The sequence below is a fragment of the Mixophyes fleayi genome, chromosome 4 (assembly GCF_038048845.1).
Source record: "Mixophyes fleayi isolate aMixFle1 chromosome 4, aMixFle1.hap1, whole genome shotgun sequence".
Taxonomy (NCBI): Eukaryota; Metazoa; Chordata; class Amphibia; order Anura; family Limnodynastidae; genus Mixophyes; species Mixophyes fleayi.
This window is the reverse complement of record NC_134405.1, coordinates 246625334-246649365: the sequence shown is the minus strand read 5'-3', so window position 1 is coordinate 246649365 and position 24032 is coordinate 246625334. Positions and strand designations below refer to the sequence as shown.

Below are 24032 nucleotides of genomic sequence, written 5' to 3'. Positions count from 1 at the left end.
CAGCTGTGAATGAGGCAAAGCTCCCAAATTTCCCACTCGAGGGACAAAACTGTACCGATGGGGATGGCAGGACAGAGCCCAACAAATTGGGACTGGGAGGTATGTTAATATGTCAAGAGACCTCTTTACAGTGTACTGAAAAGTCTATCACCTGCTAATGATTTTTTAAACATGTAATTTACATGCATAATTTTCAGAAACAAAAATATCATTACTGCTGGTAATAGCCTGATATTACACCAGGTGCTCTCATGATAAGATCCCTCTCTTTTCATTGTTTCATATCTGCACCTTCTCCATCAGCTGTGCTTGACTGGTATTTTTGTCTCTAAGGCAATTCTATTTAGAAGAAAGCGGGGCCTGAATTTTGAGGGTGGGGGACTGGATGTCTGTTGATTTATACTGCCAAGTTGGAGCCTATATTTTTAATGGTAGTATGATGATACGGACACAGCAGATACGAGGGTGGCCCAAACCAGTATCTTGCCTAGGGCCCCATGAAATTTTAATCTGGAACTGTCTGCAGAGTTTTATGGTGCCTTACAAGTAAACTATAATACTGATCTTTAGGGTGCTGGTATATATTGGTTATCCTTAGACAAGATTGGAATTTGAAAATCAGGATGTTTGAATGCTGGAATTTACGCTCCTTTTACACTCCATTGTTCACCCAATAGATGTAAAGCCGACCATACACAGGCCCATACTGTGCCATGAATCAAGCATCGTCTGAGAGAATCCCAATACAATTTGACCGCACTCAGAAGGACTAACTTTAGTGACCGATCAATGCTCAGCCTGAGCAGCTGTGTCACAATGCGGTTGACAGATGACCACACGTGCCGTTAGAAGTCACCTACAGACCAGATATACGCAAGTGATCTGATCTGTTTGAATGGGGTCATTACTTATCATGCTCGTTTTGCTACCTGTTCCGGACAGCATAACCTATACGGTTTGAGCAAACTTCTTGCTTGTCCCAATTTTCAGTGTAATGTAAGGAAGCTGTGGCCATGTGTTTGGCAAGCTCTCACAGACTGGCAACTCTGTCCGACAGCTTCTCTTGCGACCACTTTTCCTGTTTCAAGGGGAGGAAACCTTTTCATTGATAAATCTGACTATCTTTGTCAGTTCAAGTCTAGAGTAAATTTTGGTGACCCCCTTCTGTGATATGTGCTGAGTTCGGCTGCAGCCAATGTTTCATTTGGCTGGAATGAGCTAAAAGGAAACAGAAGGGCTGCATAGATAGATATACATTAGTTGCTGATGTGTTTACATCAGGAGGTGGCAGGAAGGGCAGTGGTTGTAAGGTGGGGGTGAGATGCTCCGTTTTCATCCAGCACAGTGGCAAATGTGGAGAATGACCCAGATTGGGTCACCCATGGTTATGTCACACTCTGTTATACTACAAAATTGAATGTTTCAGGCAATCAACATACATGACGTGAGCCCCTAGGCGTGTGCTTGCTTGTGTTTGCCCATTGTTTTAAAGGGAAATGATAATACGAATTGTAAAACACTCTTGTGCACAGACTATAGCACATGAGGATATTGTATTACAATCACATCTGCTGTCCATTAAAGTGCAGAATAACATGCCAAGTAGGAATGTGGTCTACTGTAGGCAATTGGCTAAAACAGCCAATTTCTTTATAAACATTTATTACTATAGCACCACAATACATCAGCTTTAAAATTGGGAATTAATATTTATCCAACAAGACTGGGTGTTAACAAAAGAAGAAGTAAGAGGAACCTGCTCGCAACTTACTTTCTGTAAGCAAAATCTCTGAAAACTGGTTGAGATAAAACTTGGTGTTACCCATAGCAACTGATTAGGCTTGGATTTCATTTTGTAAACTGCATTAAGAAAACCTCAAATCTAATCGATAGCTTCAGGTAACGCCACCTTTTCTCTCTGCGCCTGTTTTTATAAAATGTACCTCAATGTAGTATTTCCGTTTAAGGAAAAAAGAAAAATTGGTATGTGTGTGTTTGTGTGTATATGCACTGATCAGCCACAACATTAAAACCACGTGCCTAATATTGTGTAGGCTGTGCTTGTGCTGCCAAAACGGCTCTGACTCATCGAGGCATGGCCTCCACAAGACCTCTGAAGGTGTCCTGTGGTATCTGGATTAAGACGTTGGCAGCAAATCCTTTAAGTCTTCTAAGGTGTGAGGTGGGGACTCCATGGCTCAAACTTGTTTTACCAGCACATCCCACAGATGCTCTAACGGATTGAGATCTGGGGTTTTTGGTGGCTAAGTCAACACCTTGAACTCTGTCATGTTTCTCAAACCATTTCTGAACAATTTTTGCAGTGTGGCAGGGAGCGTTATCCTGCTGAAAGAGGCCACTGTCATCGGGGAATACCATTGCCATGAAGGGGTGTACTTGGTCTGCAACATTGGTTAGGCAGGTGGTACACGTCAAAATAAAATCCACTTGAATGCCAGGACCCAAGGTTGCCCAGCAGAACATTGCCGAGAGCATCACCATGCCTCCGCCGGCTTGCCTTCTTCCTATAGTGCTTCCTGGTGCTATTTCTTTTCGTGTAAATTACGCACACGGCCATCCACATGATGTAAAAGAAAACATGGTCTTTCAGACCAGGCCACCTTTTTCCATTGTCCAGTTCTTGCGCTCAGATTGTCATTGTAGGTACTTTTGGCTTTGGACAGGCGTCGGCATGGGCACTCTGACCTGTCTGCGGCTACGCAGCTCCATACACAGCAAGCGGCGATGCACTGAGTGTTCTGACACCTTTCTATCATATCCAGCATTAACTTTTTCAGCAATTTCTGCTACAGTAGCACTTCTGGGGTTTGGACCTATTCTCCTTTTGATCTAAACATTTTTAGAAGGTGTTTTGACTAGGATCAAAGCACCCTTTTATATTAATCTCCAGCTTGTTGATGTGTTACTTCCATAGGAGTGAGATAGTGGAAGTAGAAAGGACCCCAACAACCAGGGCCAATGGTCCTCACAGGTGCTCATCATCTTCAGGTTGTGGAGTGGTCTCAGTGGTGACTAATGTTATGACGCCTGAGGGTGTGTGGTGTGTTCTAATTTACTATTGGCAGTGGCCAATTAGAGACTGGTGCACATACCCTAAAGCATACTTACCTACTTTTGCGAAGTCCTTTCCGGGAGATGGGTGTGATTTGAGAACGGGAGAGGGCGCGATTCCCCCGCGCCAAAAATCTCGTTTTGTCCACAGGGGCGGGGCCAAAATGACACATTTCGCTGCTAATCGCGTCATTTTGCGAAAACACTATTAGAATGCGGGAGATTAGCCAGCTCTCCCGGGAGTCCGTGAGACCGACCCAAATTTCGGGAGTCCGGGAGAGTTGGCAAGTATGCCCTAAAGTCAGAGGTGGTGAACAAGGGCATTCACATTCTGAGACTTTGGCATGTAAGACTCTACGTGTGATGTTCCCTGGCTGTGCAGTGCTCTACTAGCCCATTATAGTTGCACTGGTGGAAAATCATGCCCCCTCTCAACCATACATTTAAACTGCTCTGCGTGCAGTGCTACATGTTTTTGTAAGGTGCACATTTGTACCTTTAATCTGGATTTACTCCTAAGTTGTGAGATGTACTGCACTTCATTAGTAGCATTTTTAGCCCAAATAATCACCATTTTGTTGATTAAATGATGCATCTACCAATCGGCAACATTTTAATCTAAAAATGGTGCAGTATATAATCCTCTTTTAGTTTTGTTTTTTATTTATTTTTTTAGTCATATTCTTATAATGCAAGCCCCACCAACCTGTGGCACTACAGATGTTGTGAAACTACAAGTCCCTGCATACCCTGCCAGCTATCTACTGGCAAGCATGCTGGGGTTTGTAGTTTCACAACGCCTCAGGTTAGCCAGGTCTGTCCCAATACTTTCACAACTAATAAAATAAGTCCACTAATTCAACTTATGCGGTTTGATTTGCAGTGTAATATAATATTTGCTGTGTACATATTTGAAATTAGTGACCCAGCATTGAAACAAAATGAAGTACTGTGAATACAAATGAAGGAAATTGACCTTGTGTTAATGGCAGAGCCCTAAGGAAGTAGTCACATGACATGCACAGCAGGAATGGGAGACTGCATATTCCCAATATTCACAGACAGAATGAATGAAAGAATGGCTTACACAGGGACACAATCATGAGAAGTTTGGAAGGAAATAGAGATAGAAGGAATAAAAGAGGGAGCGGTGTGGGAAGGAAAAAAAGCTTTCAGCAAATTGATTTGCATTGCTATCTCCAGGGGCCTGCACCCTGTACATTGCCGGCTTCTGTTTTGCTTGTTGACGTTGAAAATTTTTGGGGCCTTAATCCTTTTTATTTTATTTTTTTCCTTCCCAGCATTGTTTGTCAGACCTGGTGTGATCCCAGGGACTGTTTGTATAGTGGGTGTTTAATATGTTGATAATTGCCCTTCATCCATGCTAAATAGCTGAAGTGTGTTGATTACATGAGACTAGTTATCAAAAGCTTTTCAAGGTGACATTGGGCACCCCTCACTATGGGATCACTGTTCCAGTGAGTGATTAATTCATGTTGGTTAGCATACTATGCCATAATGTGGATCTACAGTCAGATGGAATTATTAATTATTATTATTAATTAATAATTATATTATGAATTGCGACTATTTACACCAAGTAATATGCCAGGTACATATTGATTTACATGCAAAATGCACAGAAAAGAATTCCATTTAAATGAAGATGCCTTGATGCTATATAGAAACTCAAGTTGGTTATGAAGGACTGTGAAAGAATTTCAATATTTACTTTACTAGACCTGGACCAACAGATATATCATTTTAAAGGTATTTTTTTGTGGTCAAGATACCGCAAAAAAAGTGGAGAAAAAGAAGTGGCGCGAAGATTTTCATCGGTTGAATTGGTCCCAATATGTTATCACACTGATTTATCATTGTCTCCATTTTTATATCACATGGCAACCGAGGTCTGCATTGGCATTTGAAGCCGATAACCTTAACATTCAATCCACTTTTTTACTTGGATTGTGTGTGAGCTGTCTGTCGCCTGTTTGTGGTATTAGTCATATGACTTATCCCCAGCCTTGATGTTCTGCCTTTGTAAACAGCTGAGATAAAGAGCACAGACTGTCTCCATGTTACTTCTCTGCTACTTCAGACCCTCTTCACATTGCACACATTCCACCTGCCTCTTATGCTCCCAAGATAGGCGCAGGCCTCACACATACATACTCTTCATGATCTTTTACTTTATTGAAAACTAAAGGATTTTATTTTCTTGCTTCCCCGACTAGCACAGAACTTGGGGTTCTACACATGGTACCTCCAGTGTTCCTATGAGTCATAAATGTTAGCAGTAAGCTACAGGTGATGCCTGGACTGTAGATGTTCTACAACCACAGAGGAATTTTCAGTGTGAAATGTCTGGAGAATAGAATTCGGCTCCTTGGGAACAGCGGTTGTGTTATGATTTGGTATTGTGCTTTAATTTGCATAGTGCCAAAATATAACACAGCACTGGTGGCTATTTTTTTAGTGCCATTGTGCAGTAACCCATAGTAACCAATAAGCAATTGGTTTTCAACTGTTGCATAAAAGTTCAGTAATGTGAGCACATATCTGATTGGTTACTGTACTGTACAGCACATTTTGTAAAGAACAATTGGCCCTGGATTTTAATTTTATTTAAATCGCTCCCCACTCCAATCCCCATAGCATTCAATAGTCTTTCACCACTGCATCCCATCTATATTAATTAAATAGATTGAAATAGTAAATGTCTTGCTGAACCCCTAGTTACATATTCAGATCATACAAAATAAACATTTAATACATAAATTAAGGATTATGTAAATTTAGTGCAAAGTGAGCAGAGTTCCTGCCCTAAACTATGTGACCTTACCACAGATCCAGGCATTGCCCCAGTACCTGTTGAGGTGGGTGTTCAGAAAGCGGTTATAGTATGTTATTTTTATGTCCCCTTTAAAAAAATGAATATTTGGGAATTCCCTTCTTATTTCTGCTCTTAGTGCATTGATATTTATGTTCAGGTTTGCTGAGTTGTGCGCACATGTCCTAATACAACCTGAAGGCTGTTTATAAAACGACAATTGCTCCTAGAATATAAATGACATTATGTAAAAAAGAGGCACATAGGTAGTAGTTACCAGACTTGTTTTAGGCCCAAGAATTGTGCCTCTTATCAGCCTTTCACCTGACTTTTTAACTTTGGAAGGAATAAAGTAGAATGTTTAAAAATAAGCGCCTCCCTCCACACCGAAGGTGCATTATGTCCTTTGGAAATTTCAAACATAGGAAAGTATTCATCCATTCGTTAATTTTTGCATAGGGCATTTTCTGTTGCCAGTCAGTGTTCTTGTTAAATTTCCCAAAACAATATCACTTTTTGATATGGGCCAATAAACTACTCACTTGCTCAATTTCCTCTTAAGACTTTGCTGCAGGTGTGTTATCCCTCTTGAGTAACCATTCATCCTATACCTTTTCTTCTAGTAATCTAGAATGTTATTTCTTTATCTCAGTTCTAGACCAGCTACTGCCAGAACTGAATGTTCTACTGAAGCTTCTAGACCACGAGTTGCTGAGTGCCACCACTAGAGAGAAACAGAGTGCTGTATGCAGCATCTTGCGCCAACTGCAGCCACCTCCTGGTAAGAGGAATTTGGTACACAAATGATGAGTAACACCGTGGTTTTTTTTGTCCTCAGTCTCTATTCTCCATGCAAATGTTCAGTGATGTACATGCTGTAATACAGTGGGGAAAATGACCGAAAAATCAACCCATAGCAACCAATGAGACATTTTGATTTAGTTTTTTAAACTATACTAGATAATTACAATATCTAATTATTGCTATGGTTATGTATGTATGTACTTTCTTCTGCTCTCTTCCGGGAGCCTGCCAGTGGAGGGGGTCGGGGCGCCAAAAATCACAGCATTTTGGCCCCACCCCCCTGTGACGTCATGCCGCGCGCGATTCACCGGGAATCGCAGCGTTTGGGACCTAATTCTGCCCACTTCACTAGGAAGTGGGGCACTTCCTAGTGAAGTGGGCAGAATTCGGGAGATTTCCACACTTACCCGGGAGTCCGGGAGACTCTCGCAAAACGCGGGAGTCTCCCGGACATTCCGGGAGAGTTGGCAAGTATGACCTTTTGGCAGCCTTTACGGTAGGAATCTCTGCTTATTTTTCTGGGCACCCCTATGGCGTGCGAGAAAAAAATGAGCAGAGAGTTCTGCCATAACATCGGCACAATGTGTCTCCATGGACCTGAGCCTTGTGGTATTACAACTGACAGAAGAAGCGGATCTAGAGAAGTAAACTGTGACAGTGTGATGCTATAGGTAGGGCGAGAACCAGGATAGACCAGTGTCCTGCAGACCTAGGGAATATCCACTCCTCATACAAATGCTACAACAGTGACCAATGTAGCAGAGATATCTGTATAGAATTAGACTATCAGTAAAACAGTCATTCTGAATTGCAAATTAGATTACATTACAAATTAGGAATCAGTCATTTGTTTTATATTGCTGCCCTCTAGTGGAGACAAGTGTAAGTTTTGTCTTCCTCTGTCCAATCTAGTAACATATATTCTCTTTTTGGTTTTCTAGGAGATGACCTGGATTTTCAGTATATGAACACTGCCGCATATCACAATGGCACCAGTTTTGTGGAGTCTCTCTTTGAGGAGTTCGGTATGTTCTCTCAGTTGATTGGGCCAATAGATGTCATTAGGTTTCTATTTATGACTGTGAGAGTGAAGCTGAATTTCTCTCATATAATGGTCGACTGTGAAAACTTATCAATTAAGTTGTTTTACATTTATGTGGAAATGAGTTGATAAGACCATTTCCATACAGTTATTCTGACGTGCAGATAAAATATTCTAGTTGCAAAAAAAAATAGAAATATGGCCATTTCACTGTAACTCTGGGAAGAGGAATTAAAAAGTGATTTTAAAGATTTTACCCACAAAGCAATTACATATAATTATTCTAGGTTTTAATGGTACCAATATGGTTTGGCGTGGAGATAAAAAAAAAAAAAATTTCATTGAGGATAAACAAAAAAAGTGTAGTACCCTGTATGCAACGAGTTTGTAAACATAAAATAATACAAACCAGCTATAAAAATAATCTAATGATCAAGTATCTGTAAAAGACCTACTCAGGCACCAATGCATTTGTGAGGAGTTCCACAGTTGAGAAGATCTTCTAAAACAACTTCTCATAACATACAGAATATAATGTGGTGGGTAGGAGCTTAGTTGAAAGTTATGAATGAGATAAACAATAGTTAAATTAGTATCAGAGTCTCACAAACTAGGGACAGTACAATAATATATGGTGAAAACTGCATTTAGATAAAGGCAAAGGTGCACCCCCACTGTGGAATCTCCATGTGTGTGGGTTTTTTTTGTGGGGGGGAGGGTTATTTACATGGGGTCCCTTAAAACACTTTTGCTATGGGGCCTACAATTGTTGAGTTACGTTCCTGGATAAGGATTTAAAAAATTAACTGTATTGTAAAGTGCAAATGGTTTTGGTGTGTCACCTTTTTTTAAACACAGGTGGCAGGATATTTAAAGATGGTGACACACCAAAACTAGTTGTACTTTTTAATATTTGCATAAAGTTCCTAATTGTAACTATTATCTGCATATAGTTTTGATTTATAGATTAAATGCATTTTGTATTCAAGAAATATCATAAGGGATGATGATCATGAAGCAGACCGTTTATATAGCCTCTCTCCTGGGTACCACAAGCACATGTCTGGACTGTACCTCTAGATGTGTGTGGCAGGACCTTCTTCAACAAAGAAAGTTGTATTCCAAGTGTGAAACCCATAACATCTGCTCTGTGTGAGGTGGACTGTTCATTTGTCACCAAGACAATAACACCCATCTTTCTGTTCTTTAAAACATCAATGCTGGAGGAAAAGATGCCCGTCAGTAGACTGATTTACTTTACAATCAGGCCACCCTAACACAATTCTGTTTTAGTCACATCCGTGTCGTCATTATTGTGTGAGTCATTCTTGTTAAACCTTTATGTAAAGACTGTGTTGCCAGTCACTAAATGTTAAGTATGTTGGTAACACTTGTTTGTGAAGCTTTTGTTCTTTATAATTGTAAATCCTTAGTGGGCACTGCTCCCATAACTGGAAAGTTTGGTTTTAGAGGTTATGTCCTTTCAGTGTCCAACTGATGTTATTTGTAAGATAAATTGTCAATGGCTCTAATTCTGGGTTTTTATTTTCATACAGACTGTGACCTGCAAGATTTAAGAGATAGTCAGGATGATTATAGAGAGACAGAGAGCCAGTCTTCTCCACCCCCACCAGCACCTTGTGCCCCTCCACCACCTCTACCCACCACTCCACCCCCAGAGGATTACTATGAAGAGGCTGTGCCCCTTGGACCAGGGAAATCCACAGAGTATATCACATCTCGCAGTAAGTAACCCCTGGCTTTTTTGCTAAGCCAGCCACACATGGCACGTTTCGGACAGAGCCAGTGTCCAATTTGGTGGGCAAATTTGATGATAACCAGTCATCTGGCCAGTTAGTGTGAAGATAAGTCTTTTATCAATATATCCAATAATTCTACAATCTATTTTGATCGGGTGGTTAACTGGCATTGCCACGTCTTGGGGGTCACTCTGCAATATTGAGCAAATTACCTGATTTTGCAGTGTGTGCAGTCAGCATAAGATTATGTATAGCACAATGTCATTAAACTGCATGATCCTATACAGTATGCAATACATTTCATTGTTAATGGTGCTTTTACTTAGACGCAATAAACTGACAGCATTTATGTAATATATAATGTTCCATCATATGTAAAATATATGTATGTATATGTGTGTGTGTAATATGAAATATAAATGTTCTCTTTCTGGTGTGTCTTTCTGTATTGCTCAGATAGCACCAGTCCCCCAAATTCCATAGAAGATGGATATTATGAGGAAGCGGATAATAATTACCCTCTGACCCAGATTAACGGAGAACAGAAGCACTCCTGTAAGTCACATAATAAACTATTTCTGTCATTTCTCCCTTTGTGTAGGTAACAATAAATTGCAGACCAACTTCTTTAAGAATCTGGAAATATAAGTTCTTGGGTGGTCTTGGATCCACAGTTGGACAGATCAGGATTAGACCATGCCTCCCATAGTATAAATCCATTTTACTACTTTTTCAACCCCATCTTTTGAACAATTTTTAATATACAACATTTTAGGACACATATAGTAATGCAGACAGATTGAATTTTAATTTACAATATATGGGTTAACGTTTTTAGCTACTGCTGGCAGTGTGCCCATGATCTATAGGGTGAGGAGCCCTATGATAAATATGCCCCATAATCTTTGATCAGTTTAGAGAAGTTAGTCTGATGAAAGCTAATATTTGATTTGATACTATGGGGTACAACACACACATATTAAGTGCACGAAGTGTGTTTCTTTATGCGTAGATAATGAGTCTGATGGTCTGAGCAGCTCCTATGAGTCCTACGATGAGGAAGATGAAGAGAGTAAAGCTCAGCGCTTAATGCATCAGTGGCCCTCACAGGAGGCCTCTCTGCACCTGGTTCGGGACAGCAGAATCTGTGCATTTCTCCTGCGAAAGAAACGCTTTGGACAATGGGCCAAGCAGCTGACACTCATTCGAGACAATAAACTATTGGTAAGAGAAATTAATTCTTTACTTTCTTACGTAATAAAACAAGTGGTGAAAGGTACACTCATGGGTAAAGATATTGAATGAATAAAACAAATACACTGATTTGTAAGAGTAGGAAGGAAGGAAGGGGATCTTTTCTGTTACGTCTAATGTTATCTAAATACTTTGACCGCCAGAAGGGATTTCCTGTATCTACACTCTTGTGGCCACCGGGATGGAAAAACTTGCAACTGTGAGAATGTGAACTAGGTGTTTTAAGGAGGGGCTACAATCACTGGTCTAAGTGCGGGTTGAACACTACATATTTAATGCAGTAATTTTCTTAATGCCAATGGGTAACCAGCCTTACATACAATATTTAAATTTACAAATGTACTTATATGCTTGGTAGATACAATGGCGTGTTCTGGCACGATTTAAAATAAAAAGTGATTTAATTGGTCATTGTCCAGGTACAATGGTTGTGCTGCATGTGCTCACAACTGTGATAGAATAACCCTCCTGTCTTGTTGTTGTTGTTCTACTAGTCTCTCCATTATCCATAAATGGTACAGATTAGCACTCCGATGAGAAAACAAGCCAGCTACAATAATTATGCGTTATGGGAACGTGTGTCGGCATCCCAGTAATTCTGCCATGTAACATTGTTTTTCCACAGTGTTATAAGAGCTCTAAAGACCATCATCCTCACTTGGAGATACCTTTGGCCCTGTGCAGTGTCACGTATGTTCCCAAGGATGGGCGCCGTAAGAAGCACGAGCTGCGCTTCTGCCTCCCTAATTCTGAGATTCTGGTGTTGGCGGTTCAGAGTCGGGAGCAGGCTGAAGAATGGATGAGGGTAAGGACACTGAAATCCATCAGTCACACAGGATATTTGTATGGATGGGAGTTACTGGTAGCTAAGAAATTGACAGTTAATTGTTAATGGAAAATGCATTGTATTTGTGTTACTGTTATAGCCGAAATGAATCTGTAGTAAACCAAGATTTGTGTTTTGGTAGATCAGATGGGACAATATAGTTGAATAAAATGTTGTAGATTTATATTTACATATAGTGCTATGATCTGCGTCTTACTGTGGAATACCTACCACATACTGCTGTTACTACAAATACATATGAGAATCGACTCTTATGAGTAACTTGATTTTCAGTAGTTGATACAATGTAAAAGAATATAAGTAAAGGAAGGCCACCGAAGAAACAGTATTAGTTTCCTATATGAATTATTTATACTACTGAAGAAAATATTAAATAATTCTATTCAATGACCTCTTTCTCTATGCACCGTGAATATGCTTACATCTCCTGTCCATATGGTACTGAACTAAATTAAGGAAGGAATGTTATGTTGTCATTGTAAGATATTGTTACTCTATGTTGTGATCGATGTTATTTATTTCTATACAACCATCTTCATGCAGGTGATTAAGGAAGCCAACAGCCCAAGCACAATGCAGCTTTCTGCATCGCCAGCACTGAGGCATAGACTAGATCTGGACAAGGTGAGACCCTCTTAAGACATCTCAGTGAAGAGGATAAATTTGATCAGAATCCTGCTTATTTATTTTGTACATGTTAATATTCTAAGTGCAGCCTGATGCCCGGGTTCGGCGTTCAGGCTACTGGATGCACCACCCACATCTGCCGTTCCCCTGCATGATCCCACTGGCAGCATGTTGTCAGTGGAGAACATGCTGCCTGTTTGACAGCACTGGGTCAGCTGAGCCAGATATCTCTGGACTCCTCACTCCTACCTTCAGGGATCAGGTTGGGCTAGGAAGATTTCATACAAAACTACATTTTGAGTTTTCTGTGGCACAGCGGTTACATTTCTACCCCACAGCACTGGGGTCATCAGTTTAATTCCCGACCAAGACCTTATTTGTATGGAGTTTGTATATTCTCACCGTGTTTGTGTAGGTTACCTCCAGGTGCTCTGGTTTCCTCCCTCACTCCCAATACACACTGGTAGGTTAAATGGCTGCTGATAAAATTAACCCATGTGTCTGTGTGTTAGGGAATTTAGACTGTAAGCTTATTAATATAAATTATTACGACTGTGAATGACAAATATTACTGTACAGTGCTGCGTATTTGGTGGTGCTATATAAATAAACTATGAAGTTTGTAAACCCATGTGACTCCAAACTGCAGTGGTATCGTGATAATAGAGCTAGCATGGGGGGGTCCTTTTAATCATTACCATGCAGTTCAAATGGTTTGGTATATAATCAGAAGCAAGGAAGAAGAAGGAAGGGGGCCTGAAATTACCGGGCCATCTAACATTGAATTATTTAAGAGCAAGAAAGTAATAAAGAATCTGTGCCATTTTTGTATTCATCTCAGTCATTTATGACCTGTTTATTTTTCTACAGAGACTATCCCATGACAAGACATCAGACTCTGACAGTGCTGCAAATGGAGACAACAGCTCCCCCAGCAGTGGCAAAGAAAATAGGGACACTTGTGAGTCCTCTTATTACGATCATGTGAGATAAAATGGTCTTTTTCTCAACTCCAAATCCACACTCATAATTGTATCAACTTTATTTTTTATTTTTGTTCCTATACAAAGTTAATGCAGCAATCACATCAAACAATTTAATTATTTATTTTTAACATGTGGCAGGTGGTAAGAAGTCTTCCGGGTATTAATGATTTATAATCCTAGACTACCATAGCAACCACAGTCGCATGCTACATGATATACTGCTCCACTGGACTCTGTCTGCACTTTGACATCCTTCTCCCTCCCCTTCTGCCATCACATGACATGCTGAGAGCTGTGTATCTGTTTAGCAGATTAATGGTCAGACATATTTGTTTGCCAACCAGAGGTTTGAAAAGGACATAATGATTTGTAGGAGTATAGGTAAGAAAAAGGACTCTGGTGCATGCTTAAAAAAGGCATTAAACTTACTATTTAAAGTTAAAAACAACCTACTGGGAAAGCTGCTTTAATAAACTAATTTCATGCTGTCTTTGCATCTGCACAGGTGCACAAGTCAGCTGTACTTTTCTTGCTCACTTACACCAAGAAATATAATTTTTGTCCACAAAAAGCTATGCAGTCTTGAGGACCAGATGGCAGATTAGTATATGATTATCATATGGAAATGAATGGGATTTTAAAATGAATGGTCAAAAAGGTCTTCTAGTAAGGAAACAAGTTAAAAGAAAAACAAAACAAATACTAAAAAAATAAATAAAACCTCCCCTCTAAATTGGCCGTGGCAGCTCCAGAGTCTGAGGATGTGACCTGTACTAAGAATCGTGAAGAGACATGACTTTCTGTGTCTTCGTACAGGCCGCATCCTCGGACTTCACTATTGCTGCGGCCCTAACACGAGAGCAGGTGACAGCGACAGTGGAGTCACGTCGGCCCCACAAAGAACAGCAGCAAAGTTAACAGTTGGTGGTGGTCAGTGTCTGTTTGTCAGTCTGTGTGTGTCATTCAGTGTGGATTTTGTTAATTTATATTAATGTGTATTCTGAAAAATAATTACGGATATTGGAAGTTACCTCAGATACCCGCTAAATGTATAAAAGCACTCTGCCTGGGGCTCCTGTTCTTATATGGTTCCAGAACTCCTTGCTTAATTCTAAATATTTATAATTTACAGTAGGAGTGCATTATCCCATGCATTGTTGTAGGGACTTCACCCCTTCGGAATTAACTTCTGGGAAAAAAGTTAAAGACTTACATGTCTGTTGTAAAATCTATCAGCTTGCAGACATCTAATATTCCTTAGAATCACTAGTATGGTGTACAATGGAGATCAGTTCTCTTGGGACCTATATTTATAAGCATTCATATTGCCCTCAGTGAAGTGTCGGAGGAGTGGTCTGGCTGAGCTGAAAGGTTCCATGAGTCGGGCTGCAGGGAAGAAAATTACAAGGATAATTAGTTTCTCTAAGAAGAAGGCTTCTGCGGAGGAACAGCACACCTCATCCACAGATGAAGACGTCCCCTGCTGTGGTGAGTATTACAAGGGCTACACGTGATCTCTTCCCTCTGGCCTGCATTTACTTTTATGTAAATACTACATTTTGAGCTTTTGCAATTTTAAGAAGCTGGCAGTGAAACATCAAAGTAACATACAGCAAAATGAATAGGTGCAATATCACCCTCCTCAAACAGGTGCATGGCCAAGCCGGACACTACTGCAATATTGAACCAATTTCCTATCCTTTTTTTACTATATTAGAGCTTATAAATTGTTATTAATTGGGGATACTGTCTAAAACTAAAATAGACTGGACATCTCCTTTAAGTTTAAATAATATATAAAGTCTGATTTACCTTGTGATTTGACAGGCTTTCTGGACAGGTGGAACTTAACTGAATGGTATGGATAAAATGTCCTCTAAAAGATCATTTATGTTTCTTTATTATTTTTTATGCTCTTGGTTTTTCATGTAGCTATTTTTTTATTTTTACTGATATTTAAAATTGACAAGGATACAATATCATTACACCATTTATGAACGTTTGTCTACCATAGGCTTCCTGAATGTGCTTGTTAACCAGAGCTGGAAGGAGCGCTGGTGTCGTTTAAAGGGACAAACACTCTATTTGCACAAGGACCGTAATGATCTACGAACTCATGTTAACTCCATTGCACTTCGTGGCTGTGAGGTGGCCCCAGGATTTGGACCCAAGCACCCATTTGCTTTCCGAATCCTACGTCAAAGTAAAGAAGTCTCTGTGTTTGAGGCATGTATCCCGTTCTAACATTGTGCTGGTATTTATGGTAATTGTAGTTCATCGATGATGTTTCTGTTGAAGAAAATATGTCTGGTGTTTATGGATGGAAGAATGCCTAGAGCCACTAGTAATACGTGGTATATGTACCCCTTATGTAGCTTTGATATAAACTCAACTTATGTGGGACATCCTGCTAAAAGCAACACAAAATTTCTCATGTCTGCAATACCAAATGATGTAGGATTGCTGATTTAACTGAAACCATGACTGCTCATAGATTATAGCAGTATGCTTGACATAAATTCTTAACTGAAAGTAGTCTGATATAATAGAAGTATAATTTCAGTGGTAAACAAACTTATGTTGCTAAAAACCTTAGACCATAAGCACTGACGATGGGGCTTCTTGTCTACTGTATATATCAGCAGTAGAATTGGTTCCCTTGGACTTCAGGAAAAAACATGATTGTAATAGCAGCTCTTACCCAGACTGAAAGCCTGCAGCTTGAAACCTAAAGATACCGGCTAGAGTCTTCAGTGAGATCAAATGATCCTTTGGGTCCAAGACAAGTTACCCACCCATTGTGTTTTGTATATAAATACATAAGCGCATACCATCTGTGTAAACATATATAAATGATATGTAGTATACCCATAGTTGATGTGCTCTTCATGCATTTGGAACAATATGTGGCATTTTTCCCAATGATTTCAGTATCCCATTCACTTATATGGTGTTTAATGGCAAAATAGCTGCTAGCAAATAAATAATTTAAAAGAGAAAAAAAGAAACCCATAGTGCCCCTCTCTCTAAAAATCCATTATCAGAGATATACAGCCTAGACTGTTCCCCACTTAAACCAGGGGATGGGTCTGCTAAAGTGGAATCCAGCCTCAGGGTGGGCTGGTCACACAACAGTAAGGAAACCCTCTGATACCTCTGTCAGTAGGGCTGTAGGCCCATAGGTAGTAAATATGGGCAGCCCCACTTAACCTCAGAGACTACCTGCAGTGGTCTATGCATACCAAGGTAATGGGGAAAAGACCCTTGCCTATTATACAAATATATTATATAAAATTTAAAAACAACAAAAAATAAAAGTTTAAAAACACTCCCCACCACTTAAACTCAATGCCATTATTCAATGGGTGTTGTTTATGTTTGTTTTTGTTTTCTTTAGTTTAAAGGAAAATGTTCCTAATTTGTAATTCAAAGGGAAAGCCAAACTAAATCTTTATTTAGTTCAGGGGGTAATCCAAGTAAGATAACTTGTAATCCACTGGAAAAAAAAACAACAAAAACACATTTTTAAGATGATGCAAACTGCTATGTTCAGAGCCCAGTCACAGAATTAAAGTGAACTTAAATAGCCAGAACTCCTCTTAGCCTCTCGTCACAAGAGGTTTCCCACACTGGACGCGATGTGATTGGCTGCAGGTAAATGGAAGTTATGGGGGTGACTGACTAATTAGTTTGCAAACAGCAATACATATGGTTTTCAGAGCAAACTGCTGTTTGAAGTCCATGCCACATTCAGTGTTGAGGTTTAGGGGTCTATAAACCTTATGTGGTTTAGTCCACATGGCCACATGTAAAACCATATGTGAAACATCTGGTTTTACCACTTCCACTACATTCACCTAACAGCCCAGCCTACTCAGCATTGGGTCTGGCCCTCTAGGTAAGGTAGGGGGGACAAAAAATGATTGACATCATGAGTTTCATGTGCCTGTAATTTAATATCTAATGGTCCCAAAATTTAATAATTTTATTTTTGTCCCCAAAAATTTGGGGGGGGGGGGGGGATTATTATATCTCAATAAGATTAATAGGAGAGCTCTGGGAGGTGAGAAGTTGGTTCTGCAGCAGAAAGAAAACAATGGAACTGTACTAAATGGTGAGCTCTACAAGCGGACTTACTAGCAACATAATAGAAAGTAGGTGAGGTTCTTAAAGGATATCATCATCATTTATTTATATAGTGCCAGCAAATTTAGTAGCGTTTAACAGCAGAGGGTATAATCCTCAATTACATCTGTTGCCTGATATGTGTCATTATAGTTTGTCTCCTTGGACCATGATTCAGAAGTAAATATTGATGCCAGGGTACTTCATTGTGCAGCATCATACTTCCAGACCCAAGGATATCTCTTATGGGTTTATCTCTTTCTCTAATTGCAGGCTAGCTGTTCTGAAGAGATGGGCAGATGGCTGGGGCTGCTACTTGCTCAGACAGGCTCCAAAACCAGACCAGAGGCCCTGCACTACGACTACGTTGATGTGGAAACAATAGCCAACATTGTTACTGCTGTACGCCACTCTTTTATGTAAGTTGTTTGCTGACTAGTATTGATAAATAGAAAACACCCGCCCTCTTTACATCAGAAATGCTCCTTACACACACGCTGCAGGAGAAAATTGCTGCCAGTGGCTCCAGAAACGATGACAAACACATAGCACGCCAGAGGATACAAAAAACTTTTATTTAGACATAACGTACAAATTTCAGGGCAATAATAAGCACTTTCGTCAAGACAGTCCTACAATAACCAATGAACTAATCCATAGCAAGAGTAATCATGTAGACTCCTTTCATGGAAATCTGATCCCAGGCTCAGAGTGATCAGACAGATTGCGCTAATCTGAAGATAGGAAAAAAAATAAACAAAATGTAAATAAATACATTCTATATAAAATACTGTAAACCAAATTACTTATCTCAAAGACATGCAAGACAGAGGTTTTTAAAGTGTATGTATCTCTATGTGAAACCAATATTGGCCTAATACCCACCTACCTTTTGATGGTAAAATAAATTCAATAACCATATCTAATAGGATAGTTAAAATGTACATTCCCTGTAGTTGATCTTGGCAATCCATTCTTGAGTAGTTTTAATATTCAATTTAATATTCACCAAAGCGTACCTTAAGCTCTATTAGTTATGTAACGAAAAATAGAAACACAAGTCAGTATTATAGTAGTAAAGACCTGTAATCAAAAACTGCTTTCCAAAATTTGAATCTTGAAAGAAACTATCCTGAATGTTAGAATTACAAAACAGTAACAACATTTTTAGGAGTAAAAGCATACTTTTGTACTATACATAAATACTTAACGTTTGTTCTGATGGCAGGGGATGGCTGGCGGACTTTAGCCAGTGGGCAAGCACACAGCCTTTTTTTTATATTGATAAATATATTTTGTACTGAAAACTACGCTTTAAGGGTGGGCCTCTGCATATGGGCCAGTGCTATTTCAGTGTTGCTTAACCCAGAAATACTTTATTATAAATGATAAATCTTAAATAATTAAAATATATAATGCAACACAAAACGAACCTCACTTTATATTGTATTTTATTTGTTATATCTTTTCCCTACAGCACTTTTTTTCTTTTCTTTTTTTTTATCTGCCTGGCTGATTATAATGGGGTACCTATGCTTGTGTGAATGTATAGATGGATAAAATCGCAATAATACAAGCAACAAATAACAGTTATGTCTGTCCCATGATTGCATTGTGCCCCTGCCTCACACTGTACTACAGCTTGTAGTACAATATTCTATTAATGAATGACGTGGCCGGATGAAGTAATATGTGATGTCACTGCCTATTTCGGCCTGCAGTGAATTCACCACCAGGCGGCCCAAGATAGACAGAAAAGTGTGTGAAATCCATAGAGGGATATATGAATGTGTAGTGAAGAAATAAGGAATACACACAAATATTGGATCATTTCAACACTTTATTAATACAATTTTGTTGTCAGTAAAATAAAGGAAATAATTATTACAATTTAACCCTGTTGAAGCTGGCTCCACCTAGGGGTTGAAAAAAAGATTATTTTAATTTACTTATTTATCTATCTCTATCACTTTTATAAATATTTTAACAATATTTCACTATTGCAAAAATAAATATTTATAATGGTCAGATATCCGTCCCAATATTTTATATTTTAATTATTTTAATTTATTAAATACTATGTTTTTTTAATATTTCCCTCATGGAACTGAAGTGCCTTCCTATAGTACTATTTCTTTTTTCTTTTCTTTTTTTTTTTCCTGTTCTTCTGTTGATTATTAGTTGGAAGAGCACCCTCTCAACCCTAATAATTAGAATATGGCAATAAGGGTAAGATGAGATAAGTTGCAACTCTGTGCAACTTATGCATTTGAAGCTGCTGATGAGTAACTGTCTAGAATATTTTTAACACCTATATGCAGAGCTGGAAATATGTAACTGTTTTCTAATGTCTTGAAGGGGATGTCCACTATCAGAGAAGTCTATGGTCAGGCAGATTTGTTTTTTTAACTGAGGTCTATACACAGCAGTTTTTTGTTTTTTTTTATTATATTTTTTTTTTGTCTGGATAACACAATTCTTTGACCTGTTCCAGTCATGTAAAAGATATGCTGCTATCCGTTATTGACTTTAACTACTGCTATTTACTATACTGTATGCTAACAACATCTCATTTTTTTTTCTTACTGCCAGGTGGGCAAAATCCTCACACAGTGACAGTAGCGACTCTCGAGTCTATGATGATGTGGCCTATGAAAAGGTAAAGTGCAACTCTCTGGCTTTATTTTCATACAAATAAAACTTTGGTCAAATTAGAATTGTCTTTTTGCAACTTGTGTAACTGCAAACATGGTCTATATAACTGTGTGCATTCTGCAGAATATCCAGTAGTGGACGCTATTTCACTTCATTCACAGAGGTTTCAAATGCCTTTCCTTGAAATCACATCTTGTTAAACATTCACATTTTTGTGAGGCAATATTTCTAAAAAATGTCAACAAGAATTGTAGAGTACATTAAATTAATGACAAATGTATTCTATTGATTTGAATTAAGTAAAAAAAAAAAAATATATGACCAACAACGCCATCATACTTTGGAGGCAATAGCCACAAAATGAATATGTGACTTCCATTAGTTCTTTGAATCAGAACACAGACCGTTATAATCCATTATTATTTAATCCATCTATTTTATACAGTGACCAGTGGTTTATCTATATGGAGATTTGTGCCATAGTTATGGAAGTGGGGGACAATTTTGACCAAAGTTTGTGTTTCCAGGTGGAAGATCCTAAACGCACACAGGGGGGAACACAAATCAAGCGTCATGCCTCATCTTGTAGTGAGAAATCCCATCGGTTGAACCCTGAGATTAAGGTCAAACGTCATGCATCAAGTAAGTGCTTAACCTACAGAACTAAACTATTTTCACAACACATGGCTGTGATGAACCTAGCTTTTCTGTCACCTCAGGTGTCAAATGAAACAGTGCACCTCTCATCACTCATATCGGCTTGTATATTTGATTGTAGCATATGCAGATACTGTATCAGTTGTACCAGGATTATTTCTACCAGCAGCATAGAAACCCACTAAATTAGACATTTGCTACAATAACTTTTTTTTTTCCCGTTCATTGCCAACATTCTGCTGCCGTCTCACATTGCCCCTTTAAAGCACATGACCATGCTCTGCAGCATTTCTAGAAAGGCATTTTTCAAAGTAAAGTAGAAGTAACAACTTCATTATGTCATCATTTAGATATGTACTCCTGCTTACTTCTGTGTGATATCATTAATACTTAATTTAAACTGTACAATCGGGCATTATATGTGAGACTTAATCTTTCAGATGCTAACCAGTACAAATATGGCAAAACCAGAGCAGAAGAGGATGCACGGAAGTTCGTGATGGAGAAGGAACGTCTGGAAAAGGAGAAAGAAGCCATCCGAAACAAACTGGTAGCCCTGAGAAAGGAGCGGAGAGAGCTTAAGGAAATGCTGAAGAATAGCACTGGTACAAAAATAATTTGTGAATTTACACACTAGTGCAGCTGTCACACAGGCTTTTCCTTGCAACATAATTTTATGTTGGTTTAATGTTGCTTAGTGGCTAGCACTTCTGCCTCACAGCACTGGGCTTATGAGTTAGATTACTGACCATGACCTTATCTGTGTATAGTTTGTATGTTTTCCTCGTGTTTGCATGGGTTTCCTCCCACACTCCAAAAACATACTAGTAGGTTAATTGGCTGCTATTAAATTGCCCTTATTCTGTGTGTGTGTGTGTGTGTGTGTGTGTGTGTGTGTGTGTGAGGGAATTTACACTGTAAGCTCCAATGGGGCAGGGACTGATGTGAGTAAGTTCTCTGTACAGGGTGCAGAATTAGTGATGCTTTATAAGTAAATAGAGGATGATGATTTTGTGTGTTTTTCAAATTTTGGAATGTCAGGTTTTTTAGGATCAAAAATCTAGCAAAAGAGATTGCTTATGTGCACAGTGACAGATGCAAAGCTGCAAACTGACTGCACTTTAACAGAATCGTAGGCTTGTCAAACCAGCATGGTGGCTTAGTGGTTAGCACTTCTTCTGCCTCACAGCACTGGGGTCGAGTTTGATTCCCAGCTATGGCCTTTTCTGTGTGGAGTTTGTATGTTCTTCCTGTGTTTGCGTGGGTTTCCTCCGGGTGCTCTGGTTTCCTCCCACACTCCAAAAAAACATACTAGTAGTTTAATTGGCTGGTATCAAAATTGACGCTAGAGTCTCTCACTCTCCCTCTCCCCAATGGGGCAGGGACTGATGTGAATGAGTTCTCTGTTCTCTGTAATGGAATTAGTGGCGCTATATAAATAAATCGATGATGATGATTCCCTGTAGTGACCACAGTATTCCCAGTAAGGGAAACCAGGCAGCAGAAATGTCCAGTGATAGTGTAACATTGGCCAGTAACACTACCACTACAATGCTTCTGCTGGCTGAGGACCTCATTTCTAAACATTTTTGATGGCTAGTCATTAGATACTAGTGAGGGAATACAATTCAATAGTGTAGCTAGTTTCTGATGAAGATGCCTAAGTGTAACTAAAAATTTGAATGTCTTATTTAAATTTATTGCATTAAGCGATGTGCTTCGGTGTTACACTTATAAGTACAATTTTTCTGTTTTAGTCTGCATAACCTAGAGTAGTTGTTATGCTATTGCTTTGAGGACATAGTATGCTGTTTCCAATAGCATGGTGATGGCATTTCCACTAATGTACATCATCGTTAGTGGTATTGTAAACATATTACAACAGTTATAAGATGCTAATGTTATTGGCATCACAGGAAATCCTAACACAATAAAGGAACTTGTAATCCGTGCAGAATCCCTAAAATATACTATTATAGATATAGTTGCATTGGATATTAATAATACATGTCTATCTCCCACATGAGTTTATATGCCACACATGATACAGGCAGTTCCATATTACTATAATATAGACACATTATTCACAGTACTTGCACTTTGTGCTCAGGCAAACAGGAGGTGGAGGCTCGGTTGGCTGCCCTGGAGGAACAATGCAAGGACAATGAGAAGAGCCGTGTAGACTTGGAGCTACAGCTTTCAGAGGTGAAGGAAAATCTGAAGAAGTCTCTGGCTGGAGGTCCCTCTCTTGGGTTGGCAGTGACGGGCAAAGCGGAGAATTCGGCAAGTACTCAGGATATTTTTGCATGCTTGCCTAAAGTGCCCTTTGCATGATTTATATACATATGTGTCGCATGTCATCTTGCGTATCTGCCCAGCAAGCAGTGAACCTGTGGAAGTACTTAAGGTGGTGTGGTAGGTGCGTGATTGGATGTAAGCAATGTTTGGTTTCCAAATTGTATTAATGGTACAATGATAGGACACAGGGCTTTATTTGTTAATAGACAAAGAGCCCTGTTGACAGTGAAAATGGGAATTGATAAGAGGCCAATTAACAGGAGCAAGAAGTGATGTTACCACGGCAACCAGTGAGATATTGTCGTTCAGTTTCCAAATGGACTTTGAAAAAATACAAAATCAGGCAACACCACCTTTACCTTATAAACCTCTTTTCATAGATGTCTCTCAGTATGTAGGAATAGAAATCGTTCGACTTCTGTATTTGCTATCAATTATTATTATCATAGATTTGTAAAGCACCACAGTGCTCTGCAGCGTAGTACAGTAGGGAAAACAGTACATACATAAAACAGTGACATACAAGATAGACAAAATAAACATGAAAACAAAGGGTATGGAGGACCCTTCTTGTTAGAGAGCTTATATTCTAAGTAGAGGAGGGCACAGCTGAAACAAGAGGAGCGAGTGTGGCTTAGAGTGGACATTGGGGCGGTTGTGAGGATAAATTAGTGTGTTTTTTGTTTGTTTTTTTAATGTAGGCTGGTGAGTGTGGTGGGTGCAGGAAACAAATGGTTCACTTGTGCAGAATAGCAAGGAGGGAAGTAGTGGAGACGAAATCATAATAGGGGAGGGAGAAATAGGATGATGGGGAGAGGGAGAGAGAGAGAGAAGAGGAATTTGGAGAGAAGATCGTTGAAAGTGAACAGGAATAAAATTAGTAGGTGCATGATGGAGAGATATGGATGAATGTCTATTAGTTAGGGTAAGTAATGAGGGAGTGGAAAGGAACAATTAATCCAAATTTATATTTGTATTGGTCTAAAGTCCCCTGAACTGAACAGTTCCCCACTGTGGAAGAGAAGTGGAATGTAAAAAGTCATATCTGATATGAAGGATGCAAAAGAACGAG

General features: G+C 39.2%; 1 protein-coding gene across 1 annotated transcript in view; it reads left to right on the top strand.

Annotated features, from left to right (window-relative positions):
• The window catches only part of AFAP1L1 (actin filament associated protein 1 like 1), a 52618-nt gene that overhangs the window by 25144 nt on the left and 3442 nt on the right, over positions 1-24032 (top strand). Inside the window, exons 2-16 of the mRNA XM_075209619.1 lie at positions 6558-6686; positions 7651-7734; positions 9308-9496; positions 9968-10066; positions 10524-10735; positions 11391-11570; positions 12156-12236; positions 13110-13200; positions 14561-14713; positions 15240-15451; positions 17624-17769; positions 19943-20009; positions 20533-20647; positions 21103-21267; positions 22773-22945. Coding sequence (XP_075065720.1) covers positions 6558-6686; positions 7651-7734; positions 9308-9496; positions 9968-10066; positions 10524-10735; positions 11391-11570; positions 12156-12236; positions 13110-13200; positions 14561-14713; positions 15240-15451; positions 17624-17769; positions 19943-20009; positions 20533-20647; positions 21103-21267; positions 22773-22945 — 2096 coding nt within the window. The remainder of the gene's footprint in view (positions 1-6557; positions 6687-7650; positions 7735-9307; positions 9497-9967; positions 10067-10523; positions 10736-11390; positions 11571-12155; positions 12237-13109; positions 13201-14560; positions 14714-15239; positions 15452-17623; positions 17770-19942; positions 20010-20532; positions 20648-21102; positions 21268-22772; positions 22946-24032) is intronic.